Source organism: Typopeltis vanoorti, chromosome 15, assembly GCF_054136105.1.
Source record: "Typopeltis vanoorti isolate ZY-2024b chromosome 15, IOZ_Tvanoo_1.0, whole genome shotgun sequence".
Taxonomy (NCBI): Eukaryota; Metazoa; Arthropoda; class Arachnida; order Uropygi; family Thelyphonidae; genus Typopeltis; species Typopeltis vanoorti.
This window is the reverse complement of record NC_143563.1, coordinates 120801874-120816191: the sequence shown is the minus strand read 5'-3', so window position 1 is coordinate 120816191 and position 14318 is coordinate 120801874. Positions and strand designations below refer to the sequence as shown.

General features: G+C 39.4%; 1 protein-coding gene across 5 annotated transcripts in view; it reads left to right on the top strand.

Moving 5' to 3' along the window:
• The window catches only part of LOC150099108 (protein disulfide-isomerase A5), a 953872-nt gene that overhangs the window by 389410 nt on the left and 550144 nt on the right, over positions 1–14318 (top strand). For all 5 annotated transcript variants that reach the window (XR_016549469.1, XM_090404751.1, XM_090404750.1 and 2 more), the window contains exon 10: positions 11846–11914. Coding sequence is in view for 4 of the 5 variants with exons in the window: in XM_090404751.1 (XP_090260877.1) it covers positions 11846–11914 (69 nt within the window). In the remaining variant the exon portion in view is untranslated. The remainder of the gene's footprint in view (positions 1–11845; positions 11915–14318) is intronic.

Genomic DNA, 14318 nt, shown 5'->3' with positions numbered 1-14318 from the left:
TCTACAGGTCAGTGTCCTTCTCATAATAGCAGCAATCCTCTGTGTTACCTTCACCACCTTTGCAATATGTCCCCTAAACTTCAGGTTTCTATCAATCATCAACCCCAGATCTCTTGTCTCCCCTACTTCCTCCAGTATAACTCCTCCCATAGAGTATGCAGCATCCCATCGATGTTTCCCAAATTTCAAGACCATACATTTTGCTGCATTAAACTGACACCCCCATTCATTTTCCCATCTATCTAGCTTATTTAAATCCTCTTGCAGGGCTACCACATCTGCACTATTACTAATAATCCTTCCCAGCTTCGCATCATCCGTAAACAACTGAATATCCCCCTGAAATCCACTGGCTATGTCATTGATATAAAGGTTAAACAATATAGGTCCTAGTACTGAGCCCTGTGGGACTCCACTTGTAACCCTCTGCCTCCTTGAAACTGCTCCACCATACACAACTCTCTGATACCTATCAGACAGCCAATCCTGAATCCAGTTGACCAATCTGACATCCAGACCCATGTGCTGCAACTTAAATATCAGCTTATCATGTGGCACCCTGTCAAATGCCTTCCCCAAGTCTAAGAAAATTGCAGTATATACCTTTCCCTCATCTAATGTTCTTGAAACTTTATTATAAAAGGCTAGCATATTGCTAAAACAAGAGCGTCCTTTCACAAATCCATGTTGATTCTCACAGATAACATTACCCTCATCTGCCCAATGCTGTATACGGTCCCTCACTACTTTCTCCAAGATCTTAACAACTACTAATGACACACAGACTGGCCTATAATTAGATACTTCCAGTCTGTTACCACCCTTATGCAATGGCACTATCTTACCTTCCTTCCATTCCCTGGGCACCTTTGCCAAAGCCAGACTTTCATTGAAAAGCCACGTTAAAGGCACTGTCAATTCCTTAGCACATTCTCTCAAAACTCGTAGTGAAATATCATCCAGTCCCACGGCTTTACTGACATCCAGAGTACTCAGTATCTGAAACACACTCTCCTCCTGTACCTCCAGACCTCGAACCAGTCCTATCCCTCTAGCATTAAAACTGACTCCTCTAGGATGAAATACTCCAATAAAGTGTTCATTGAACAATTCCACTATGTCCTCTGCATCAGTCACTCTATTCCCATTTTTATCCCACAATATCATTCTTCCACAGTCATTTCTCCTCCTACTGGCCACATAGCTAAAAAATTCCCTAGGATTTTCTTTGGATCTTAGGGCCAATCTCCTCTCATATTCCAGTTTCGCTTTCCTTACCACACTAGTCACTCTTCTGGCCTGTGTCTTATATTCCTCATGCATCTCTTCACCTGTCTCCTTATATCTCTTCCATTGCCTCTTTTTCGTATGCAATTCCTGTTTAATATTGTTCGTCATCGACTTTACTCCAAATTGCGTCCTCTTCTTCACTCGTGGTATACAACTTACCATTGCTGATAACAAATATTCTTTCACAATTTCCCATGCACTAGTGATATCCCGGCCTTCCAATTCCTGCCTTCACGAAACTTCCTGAAGTTGACGTCTAAGACTATTATAATCACCTGTCTTATAATTCCACATAAGTTCCCGTCTCTTTGATACTCCTGCATGTCTATTCATTTTCCAAGTCAACACCATATGGTCACTCTCTCCAACTGGTGGGAGAGACGTCAACTCAGTTATTATCAACTCTTCTGATGTTATAACCAAATCCAAAACTTTTGAACCTCTTGTTCCCTCTGTTACATGTTGCCTAAGACATTTGTCCCTCAAGAATTCTAGAAATTCCATTCCCCTATTGCTATATGCATCTTCCTCTCTCCAATTTATACTACTGAAGTTAAAATCTCCCATAACAATCATTCTTCTTGCACTTGCCAAACTTAGCTGTCTAAACATCTCCTGGTCCCCATCCTCTGTGCTCCTGGGTCTGTAGCAACACCCCACTAAATATCCTGTCTTGCCTACCTCTACCTCACACCATACGCTCTCAAAATCATTTGTCTCACTTCCTTCCAAATTCTCCACTCTTAGAGGACGTAGGTCATCACTTATCATAAGCAGTACCCCGCCACCACGCTTTCCCCTCCTATCCTGACGAAAAATGCTATACCCAGCGACTTCTATTCCTGTTGTTATATCCCCTTTTGTCAACTACGTCTCGGTGATCGCAATAATTTTTGGCCAGTCTGTTGCTATCTGCGCCACCAATTCCTCTCCCTTATTCCGGATACTCCTGGCATTAGTATAAAGCATATAAATGCCATTGTTTCTATACCCAGCATTATCTCTTCTAGACTCCACTGGGCTCAGTGTTACCTGACATTGTCTCCCTTCTCCCAAGTATCCATTCCCACAAGAGGCCATCCCTGCTATCATCCTCCCTGGGTCACACTGACTCGTTCAGAACAGCAATCTCTTCAGATGCCTACATCCTTCCTCATTCAAATGTAAACGGTCTCTCGCATACAATTCCTCTCTTTCCTCAAATGCACTCCAAGCATCCACATATACCAGTCCTCTTTTGTCACACATTCTCGCTATTATGCCATTCAATATCACCGCTCTTCTGCTCAGCTCATCATTATCATACCTAGGCAACACGCACACTGTTTTTCCTCTCTCTGTCTTCTTCCGTGCAGTCTCGAGCAAAAATCTCATATCTCTTGCTGCCCGACTTACATTACCACTCAAGTCATTTGTTCCTACCATCACAATCATCTCATCCATTTCACCTCTCTTAATTGCCATAGCCACCCTTTCTATTGTTCCTCCTGGCAAACACTCCTCACGCATCCTATCTTGAACACCACGGATCATTGAGTCGCCATACATTATACCTCTTACCATTCCCTCTCTCCTATTGTTTCCATTCTCTCCTCTTCTTTCATTCCCATACCTCTCTCTTCTACTATTTCCATTCTCTTCTCTTCTAGCACTCCCATACATCTCTCTCATTCCCTCTCTCCTACTGTTTCCATTTTCTCCACTTCTAGCACTTCCATATCCCTCTCTCATTCTGTCTCTCCTACTACTGTTTCCATCCTCTCGTCTTCTAGCATTCCCATACCTCTCTCTCATTTCATCTCTCCTACCGTTTCCATTCTCCCCTCTTCTAGCACTTCCATATCTCTCTCTCATTCCATCTCTCCTACTGTTTCCATCCTCTCGTCTGCTAGCATTCCCATACCTCTCTCTCATTCCCTCTCTTCTACTGTTTCCATTCTCTCCTCTTCTAGCACCCCCATACCTCTCACTCATACTCCCTAAATTCTCTATATCTCCTACTCTGATTCGCCTTTCATTTATCTCTTCCATTCTCCTAATCTTATCTTTCATACTTCTGCTCTCATTCACAAGACATTCCACCTCCTCTTTCAACTCATCTATCTCCCTCTGCAGGTCAGTCACTCTTAATCTAAATTCACTCTCCCAAACAAAACCATCGCCTAAACTTTCACAGTCACTCACACCTTCCACACTATCAACTATTATTTTCTCATTCTCTCCTATCACACTACTTGTCTTCCTACATTCATTCCCCATTCCTGGAGCAAAGTCAGATATCGATATATCTAATGTACTTATTTCCTCCAACTGCCTGCATTTGGCGCACATATGCTCTCCACTCTCTTTAATAAGCCACATATGTAATTCCCGAGAAGCATACATGCCGCAAGTACTGCATGCCACAAAGTCCCTTATGATATTGCTAATAATTGAGTTCTTAAATGGCGGAGGACTTGGCATTACGCAACTTGCGACTGCTGCTGAATCCACCATCATTCCTTACTGCCGAGTAGTGTAATCTTTAATAAAGAGGGAAAAAAGTACAAACATCAGAACATTTAAGTACTAAATAAAATGAAATATAACTAAATACAGTAACTTAGCTTCGTTTTGTCTTCCACCGTTACGCGTTCGATTCCAATGGTACCAAAATATATTATATCGCGACAGCAACTAACTTCCAAAAAACAACCATTGAAGTACACTCGTATTCAGAGAAACAATTTAGTACTCAAAAACGTAGAAAAATGGGGAAAAAAGCGGACTATTCACCGATTAAAAATTTCTTTTGCACTTTCTTCTGCACAGCTCAAATTCACCGCCACGTGCTACGGCGACGCTAGCGCCACCTATTTTGTTCAGGAACTCACTCACTCATCTATTGAGTACAATTGATGCAATGCCATCAGTAGCAGAAGCCTTTTTCTTATTCAGGCGAATGAAGGTGGAGATTTTGTTTGCAACCAGTTTTGATATGCTGGGTGTTTTCATGAACTGCTTTGCCATGCTCCTTGGAAAATAGCACGTATATTTAGGTGAATTTTGAGTTGATTGAACAGTGAAGGTCCTCATTCCAACATGGATAATTTCTTTTTTTGACATGATCACAATATGCATTGAGATCTTGAGAATAAAATAGCCTGACCATGGAAAGGAGGAGAGAAAGTTTAGGAGATCTCCCACATGGCATTGTCACTTTTCCAAAGGATATGAAATTGTGAATAGTTGTTGGAAGAGTATGCCACTAGAGACAAAACTTGGATGAGTTGATGATCTGAAATAACAAAAGAGGTCACCTCAACAGTGTACCTGGAAAGAAGACTGGTTAAAAGATCCCAAGTGTTTGAAGAGTAGAGAGAACTTCTGGGTGGGAAATGAAGGATTTTGCTTTAGGTTATTACTCATGACAAATACCTCAACTTCTCCTTGAGCTTGATGAGTGGAAATGGAAAAAGGGAGCTATTTACAGTTGTGAACATTGATCACCAAAGAAGATCACAAACCATTACAACTATTAAAACCTCTTGTGTTCTTATCATAGAAGCTTGGTTTCTTGGAATTCAAGTACCCTCACTTCACTGTGAGGGTACTTGAATTCCAAGAAACCAAGCTTCCATGATAAGAACACAAGAGGTTTTAATAGTTGTAATGGTTGAACCAAACAACATGTTACAGTTTATATATGGTAGTGAGTAAATGAAACAATTGAAACTGTAATAGACAAAAGATCTAAAGTCCCTCTAATATTGTATAAATGAAGTTATTACAATTGTGTAGGAGTTTATCTTAAGATGCCAGTCACTTAAAGTTTTGGCAGAGAAGACTTGCTATAATAAGTTTTGGCAGAGAAGACTTAAAGACTTGCTATAATAATGGTACTGAATTAAAAAAAATATTACGCTGTTTTTTTTTTTTTTTATGGACCAATGAATTTAATGATAAATTATGCCAACAAGTTTCACAAACTGGGCTGTTTGGCTTCTTCAGGGCATACAAAATGGTAAACACAACTCAAAGTCGCTAGTACATACAATTGAGAACATTAGAACAAATAGCCCTGGCTCTCTGTGTACTAGCGACTTTCAGTTGTCTTTACCGTTTTGTATGCCCTGATGAAGCCAAACAGCCCAGTTGGTGAAACTTGTTGGCATAATTTATCATTAAATTCATTGGTCCATAAAAAAACTCAGTGTAATCGTTTAGGGGCCAAAAAAATATACTCACAGTGGTACTGAATGTATTTTTTTATGTTCTCCAAGACAAATGTTAATGGATCTTCCTGTATGTCACTAGTAGGCTGAGTCATGTTTTGGAGAGCAGATCAAACTTGCTAATTTGACATGTACTATGAGATACATATATATTAGATGTTACTCATATATATGGAATAGGAATAGTGTTGTTTTTTCTTTGTATGTGTTTGGAGAGGAGGGGGGGACTATGCGTCTTATCTATTTTGTGATACCTGTAGCCATTGGCCAAGAGGTTATGGCACAGATAGTTGAAATCTGTGGAAAGAACTTAATCATTGGAACAAATAGCCCTGGCTCTATGTGATTGTTTATCTAGATATCTTCCTTTGCGCATGCTGGCTTTCAGTACATACATTTTCATCATCTTATTCATCTTTGCATTTAGAAAATATGATTTCATTACTCATTCAACTAGCACTCCCTAATCATTAAAACTTTATATCATCATGTATTCCGCTAGAGGGCTACATGGTGTGTAGTGTTTGCAGAGAGCTCCAGCTCTCTATTGGTTTAATCTTGACTTAAACCAATTGGTTTAAACTCGGCACTATTGATTTAATCTTGACGTAGTATTGTTTGTTTTTGGTAGCTTGGTGTGACTGTGTGATTTTTGATGTGATTTCCGCTTTAATTAAACTAGTAGTTTAAAGATACGATAAAGATATAGTGTAGCACATGGTGGCAATGCGACGAAAAACAATGGTGACCAAGATTTCGCCGTCTTTGTTCAAAAATCTTTAATGTAAGGAAATCCGTCCAGTGTGACATGTGTGGTATGCATGCATTCCCGAAAGAGGCTGGAGGTTGGATAGATAACGATAGCAGTCTCCCACTGAATGTGTAAGGAAAGTGAGGAATTGAAGTGTGGGTCAGGTCGTGAGATAGTTGTTGTAGAAGAAAGTCAGAATGTCAGAGAAAATAGTGGTTTGACAGTAAATTGTGATGTCGTACAAGATAGCAATGAGAGTGGTGATGAAAGAGAGAGTGGGAGTAATTATACAGAGAAAGAAAATGGGTTGAATCTTGACTTAAACCAATTGGTTTAAACTCGGCACTATTGATTTAATCTTGACGTAGTATTGTTTGTTTTTGGTAGCTTGGTGTGACTGTGTGATTTTTGATGTGATTTCCGCTTTAATTAAACTAGTAGTTTAAAGATACGATAAAGATATAGTGTAGCACATGGTGGCAATGCGACGAAAAACAATGGTGACCAAGATTTCGCCGTCTTTGTTCAAAAATCTTTAATGTAAGGGAATCCGTCCAGTGTGACATGTGTGGTATGCATGCATTCCCGAAAGAGGCTGGAGGTTGCATAGATAACGATAGCAGTCTCCCACTGAATGTGTAAGGAAAGTGAGGAATTGAAGTGTGGGTCAGGTCGTGAGATAGTTGTTGTAGAAGAAAGTCAGAATGTCAGAGAAAATAGTGGTTTGACAGTAAATTGTGATGTCGTACAAGATAGCAACGAGAGTGGTGATGAAAGAGAGAGTGGGAGTAATTATACAGAGAAAGAAAATGGGTTGAATGATGAAAAAAATGAGAAATTAGCTGTAATGATTGCTGATCACAGAGTAATACATAGAGCGAAGTGGCAGTTGGAGTGACTGCGAAACTCTTTCCCGAGCACCTTGGCAAACGGAAATAAGCAAGTGTACGAAAGGAATAATAAGCGCATGATTGAGAGTGTTTCAGAAATGAAGGAAAGAGTGTTGTACGGTGACTCGTTAGTAAGGGGTGTGATAGATAAGAGTTTGACTCAATCATACTTACCTGGTGCGAAAATTAAGTATGTAAGTGAGAGTATTAGAGCGTGGAAGCAGACGGTGGAAGAAATGATAGTTGTAGCGGGATCAAATGATTTGAAAGGAGATAAATTTGATATGAGAGAGGATGTGAAGGAATTATTAGAGGTAGCAAAAGAAAAGAATGACAGAGTTAGGATAGTGAGTCTGTTGCCACATATGACAGAGAAGAGTTTAGAAGGAAGGCCATAATCGCAAATGACTTTATGCAGATGGTGTGGTGTGGAGTTTGTGGAGTGAGTTTGTTGGGCGAAAGGATTTGTACAAGATGGATGGCTTACATTTGAATGGATGTGGTGTGTGAAGACTGGAAAAAGTGTTGCTGAGTGAAATGAGAGTGGATGTGCAAAAGTAGGAAAACTAGAACTATTAAGGAGGGGAGGAAGTTGATATGCAGACATCAGTGAGGCAGTCGAGTGTAAGAATGTTTATAATGTGCCTGAACCAGTACGAAGGACAAGAAATCAGAATGGGATAGTTAGTATAATCCACCAAGATTGGGGTGGGACAAATGGACCTCTGCATTTCATGTATACTAATGCCAGGAGTATTAAGAACAAGAAGGAAGAATTTTTGGCCTTGGTTGGCTCTTTGTGGCCACAGGTTATTGGCATTAGTGAAACATGGCTGACAGAAGATGATATAGTTAGAAGATGGGATAGAATGTCTAGGGTATAGCGTCTTCAGGAGGGACAGAGTGAATAAAATGGGGGGGAGAGGAGGAGAAGTGTTATTGATGATAGCTGATGAACTGCAACCAAGGAGAATAGAAGTTGTATTGCAGGATAGTGAAAAAGAGCTCATTTGAGGCTATTTGATGTGAGATTGAGACTAACGGAACAAAATGTACAGTTGTGTGCTGTTATAGACCAGGTAATTGAATAGAGGGGGGGGATAGTATGCATAGGCAAATTGATGAAATGAGTGGAAGGAGGGTAATTATTATGGGGGATTTCAACTATGGTAATATTGATTGGAAGGAGGAGAGGACACATGTGAGGAAGGAACTGGATTTTATCCAATTACTGAAGGATATATATCTGAGACAGCATGTAATGGAAAATACTAGGGGTTCAAGAGTGCTTGACCTAGTAATAGCATCTGAGAATTTGACTGTAATGAATATGACAATATTTACCACCTGTTGGTGAGAGTGATCATAGGATATTGACCTGGGAGGTGGCTAAACATGTGAAATTTTCGATTAAGACAGGGTACATGTGGAATTCCCGTGCTGGCAAGTATGACAAGCTTAGGAGATTGCTTGGTTCGGTGCCATGGCATGTAAAACTGCAAGGAATGGATGTTGATAGGGCATGGGAAGTGGTTAAGGAGCATTTGCAGGAGGTTATAGCTAACTGTATACCTAGAGTCCGAATAGTAAATCACGTAGAGGTTAAATGGATGAATAACACCATTAAATTTGAGTTGCAAAAAAAGAAACAACTGTGGAAGGAATTTAAGGAGAAAGGTGACTTGCAGGCATATGAACGGTATAAAGTGCAGGCCAGATGGGTAACGAGTGTGGTGAGAAAAGCAAAAACGGATTATGAAAGGAAATTAGCCATGCAAGCTAAAGAGAATCCCAAACTGTTCTTTCAATATGCTGCTAGTAAAAGAAAAACTGTACACGGCAGAATGATTTTAAGGAACGCCGATGGTAGGGAGGTCATTGAATCGGTCGATATAGTGGAATTACTGAGTGAGCACTTTGCAAGAGTATATCATCCAGGTGGTGAAGTTGAAGGAATGAAGGAACCATTAGTTTATATGGGAATTGTGGTGAATGAAGTGGAGGTTGAATAGTCTATTACAGAACCTTAATGTGAATACATCTGTGAGATTGGGTGGTATATCAGCACTGGTCTTACGTGAATCAGCTAAAGAATTGTCAGTGCCCTTGACCTTGTTGTTTAATCTGAGTCTCGGGGTCTGGTTTAGTCCCAAAGGGGTGGAAAGATGGGAAAATAGTCCACTGCATAAAGGAGGATCCAAGACTAATGTTGCAAATTACCGACCGATCAGCATATCAGGAGTCATTGTCAAGGTCTTGGAGAAAGTAGTCAAGGAAAAAATACAGGAATGGATTGATGAAAATGAGATACTGTATGGGGGACAGCATGGTTTTGTGAAAGGTAGATCATGTCTCAGTAACTTGGTCAGGTTTTATAACACAGTGACTGAACTGGATAAGGGTAATGGGTTTACAGTGATTCTACTGGACTTTCTAAGGCCTTTGACTGGATACCACATGGAAGTCTGTTCTGTAAACTGCAATATATGAGAATGGATATAGGGTTGGTGAGATGGATAGGAGGATGGTTGATGGAGATATACCAGAGAGTAGTTTACTAAGGTGTAGAGTCCCAAAGACGGCTTGTGACTAGTGGTGTGCCGCAGGGTTCTGTTCTTGGACCACTACTGTTTAATTTGTTCATTAACGATATAGGAAAAGATCTGAGAGGAACTGTGCATCTGTTTTCGGATGATGCAAAGTTAGATAGAGCAATAGTGCTCAGGATGTCAACATTTTGCAGGATGGTTTGGATAGTTTTGAGGACTGGGCTAAGGAGAATGGATGTCAATTTAATGTGGCAAAGTGTAAGGTTATGCATTTTGGGGTGAAACGATTAGCAGCAGTATATCACATTGGTGGAACTGTACTCCAGGAGATTGATGAGTCCAGGGACTTGGGAGTGTTGGTGGATATGGAGTTCAAGTTTAGCGGGCACATCGCATCATCAAATAATTTGATGCTGAAGAATACTTTGACGAGCAGAGATAAGCAAGTTATTGTTCCTCTGAATCGAGCCTTGATAAGACCTTATCTTGATTACTGTGCCCAGATCTGGTCACCTAGGTTTCTTCTTGATGGGGAGGAGGTTGAGAGGATCCAGAGGCGAGTGACCAAGATGATAGCAGGTCTATGGAATGAACCTTATGAAAACAGGTTGAAGATTTGTGGGTTGCAGAAATTGGTTGATAGGTAGAAAAGGGGAGATATGATTGAGACATTCAAATTGCTGAAGGGTTAAGTTAGGTTAGTTCAGTTAATTCAGAGGATATTTTTGAGAACAGGACTAGGGGACATCCATGGAAGCTGGGCAAGAGTGTGGTTAGTTAGGGTTCTAGAGCTGAGTTTTTTACTTTTAGAGTGGTGAAAGAGTGGAATAAGCTGCCTGAGTCTGCTGTGGGTGCTAGGACAGTGATTGAGTTCAAGGCAAAGCATGATAGATACTATGTGAATGTCGAATAGTTGTGATGGACATGATGTTTAGGGCCTCCCTTGATGAGTCTAAGGACTCCTTGGAGTCGCCCATAATAATAATGATAATACCATTTAATATCCTTTCTTTCTCATACTTACTGGTTAATCTCGTTATGTTACAAACTGTGCACCAAAAATTTTGCTATTCTTTTTATCTCTCGTTTAGTCTCATTGTGCATTATGCAATCTTACTTCCACCTCTTCTTCATCCAGTTTCTCACATTTTCTCATCTAACTTTAACCCTCTTTTGTTACTACGCTTTAATTCAGTCTATGTTTAACTAATTTTTGCTTCACCTGTATATAGTGTTGCCCCCTAGTGTGTGCTAAAAAGATGTGTATACACTTGTCTTTTTACTGTTTTCCCATACTCACCTGTTCACATTTTATTGCCTTTTCCTTTGTATTGCCCTTCATCTATTACATATGCTATGAAAAACATGAATTTGTTGCACATGCACACACACACACTATCCCTGTGTTTGAAACTTTTTATGGGTGTGGTTCACGGTTTCTTGATATATTAAATTTAATCCATGTATATTCATAATCAAAAAATTACGTGCTTACACACACACACACAAACTACTCTAATGATGTTATTTCATATGATCATGAGACAGATCACTTGAACAATGAAAATAAACTTGTTCCTTTATGAACAGTCAACTGGAACAGGGCTATCGGTATGATCATAATTTTGTAAACAAAAGTATGTTATGTATCCTTTTCTCAATTGTTTTTGATGATCAGCATCAATTATGCAAAGCACTGGAGAATGATGCATGTTGGAGTAATAATTTCACACTCCATCACTATTTTGACTTGACATATGGTAGATTTGTCATATATCTCTTGAAGAGAATAAATGAGAGAAAATTATCATCAAGTATGTAATAATTTCATTTCAGTGAAACTAACCAACTTTTTTCAGTTAATGATGAAAAAGCATGATGTGCATCTATATATACAAACATACATACTTTCAAACATGCACAGTATCTTGACATTCATTATGGTATGTATAACAAACAAACATCTCCCCCTTGTCTTCCAATCTGTTATTCTTGCTAGAGATTGCCAGATGCATCCACTATCCTGTCTTCCTTATTAGGATAGATATCACTGGATGATATCTATCCAAGTTAGATATCATCCAGTGATATCCAACTTGGGTAGATATGTCTGAATTGCTGTGTGTTTGTTTAATATTTATTTATTTACAGAAATGCCAATCTGATGCATAAATATGAAGGTGAAAATGACAGAAAAAGTATCATTAGCTTTATGAAAAAGTGAGTATGGTTTTATTAATTATCCTATTATTATTAATAATAGATCTCCATGAAGTTACTTGCTCAAAGAGCAGCATATCTGTTACTGAACCTGAAATCATTCCCTCTCATAGCAGTTATGCACAATATGCCATGTTAAAATAAAAATCTGCTCCTTATTTCCTTTTTCACTACACACTTTTTTACAACTTTCAGAAATAGCCTTTTATTCTTCTCCTGATAACATTGCATTGTATGCATCATCCCCTTGGAAGTTTATTTGCCATTCATTCATACCATACTTGCACAGAATTTCATGACCGAGGATATTTTAACAATATATTTATATACCAAAGTATTAAGTAGCAAACTTGTAGGGACTACACAAATAGTTAGTTTTTAGTGGCTTGTGTGCTATGGATTTTCTTTCAGTTAGCATCTTATGGCACTTGTGACTTTTTTTATTATTACCCAAGACCCCATGGAGTTAAAGACTAATCTGTGAGGTCCTTTTATCATACACAGCTCATCATACCATGCTTTAAACACACTCAAATTCTCTGCAGACACCACACTCTCAGGCAAGGCATTCCAATCATTCACAACTTTGCATGGAAAAAACCCGCTTCTCACTCTCCTACTCACACCCTCTTTATACAGTTTCCAGGGATGACCTCTGGTTCTCCCCTGATCTCCCACTATTTTCTGTAGAACCTCTCCAACATTAATCCTGTAACAGCCCTTTACTAACTTGTAGGTCTCTATCATATCTCCTCTCTTCCTCCTGTCCACCAGACTCTGCAAATTGCATCTTCTCAATCTTTCCTCATACTCGATATTCCAGAGGTTAGAAACTACCTTAGTCAGATGCCACTGGACCTTTTCCAACATCTCTTCATCCTTCTGAAAACCAGGTGACCAAATCTGGGCACAATAGTCCATGTGTGGCCTAATCAAAGCCTTATACATTGGAACTAGAATCTCCCTACTTCTGCAAGTCAGTGTTCTCTGCATTATTCCCAGAAGCCCTTGTGTTGACTTCACAATTTTGGCTATGTGTCTGCTAAATTTCAGATCTTTATCCACTATCATCCCCGGATCTCTTATTTCCTCCACCTCCGACAATATATCCTCACCAAGCATAAATTCTGCATCCCATCTTCGTTTTCCAAATTTTAAAACCTTACATTTTGCAACATAGAACTCGCATCCCCATTCCCAATCACTCAATTTATTCAAGTTTTCTTGTAAGGCCACAACATCTTCTCTACTCTTCATGGTTCGTCCCAACTTTGCATCATCTGCAAACAACTGAATATCTCCATCCAAATCTTCACTAATATCATTACATACAAGTTAAATAGTAATGGCCATAAAACAGACACCTGAGGCACTCCACTAGTAACTTTCCTTTTCCTGGATATCGCTTCCCCATACACAACTTGTTGATACCTATCAGATAGCATCTCCAATCCAATACACTAATCCGATATCCAACCCCATCCACTCTAGTTTGACTATCAGCTTATGATGTGGTAATCTATCAAAAGCCTTTGCGAAATCCGAGTATATTACTGTGTATCCTTTTCCTCTGTCCAACACCTGTGTGTCAGGTGTTGTGGTTAAGTTGTTGAGGTGATAGAAATCAAGCATCAAACATATAGTTTGATGCTTGAGTTCTATCACCTCCTTTATGAAGTGCCACAATCTTGCCCTCCTTCGACTCCATAGGAAATTGACCCAGTGCAAGGCTCGTGTTAAAAAAATATGTGAAGGCCGGCGTCAACTCTCTTTCACATTCCTTCAGAATACTTGGTGATATATTATCAAGTCCCACAGCCTTATTAACATCAAGTTTGCTCAATTCCTCATACACCTCTTGCTCACTTACAGTCAGTCTCTCCTCCCCATCATCAACTGCTTTCAATCTCTCCATGAAGTCACATTCACAAGATTGAAAGACCTTCATGAACTGCTCATTGAGTATCTCCACTACACTTTCTGCAACAGCAGAAGGTGTAGTGGACTTATACCATTTTCTCCAATCAATGTCATCCTTCCAATTATCTTTCTTTCTTTTGCTGACTACATATTGAAAGAACTTCTTAGGATTCTTTTTGGCTTCATTAGCTAACTGCTGTTCACTTTAGCTACCCACACCAACCAAGATACCTGCCTTGCCTGGTCTTTGTAATCCTAATGCAGTTGGTTATTTCCACTTATCTTATGCTGCATCCATAATGCCCTATTTTCTCAGTATAGCATGCTTAATCTCTGCTTAAAGGATTTTTATGACATTGTTTGTTGTAATGAGAGTTAACTATACTATATTCCATTGAAATGAAATGACTTTGAGGTTGTATCAGTTATCAAAGTAGAAGTGAATTTGGATGGCATTTTATGATGATGTAGTTTATCATCATCT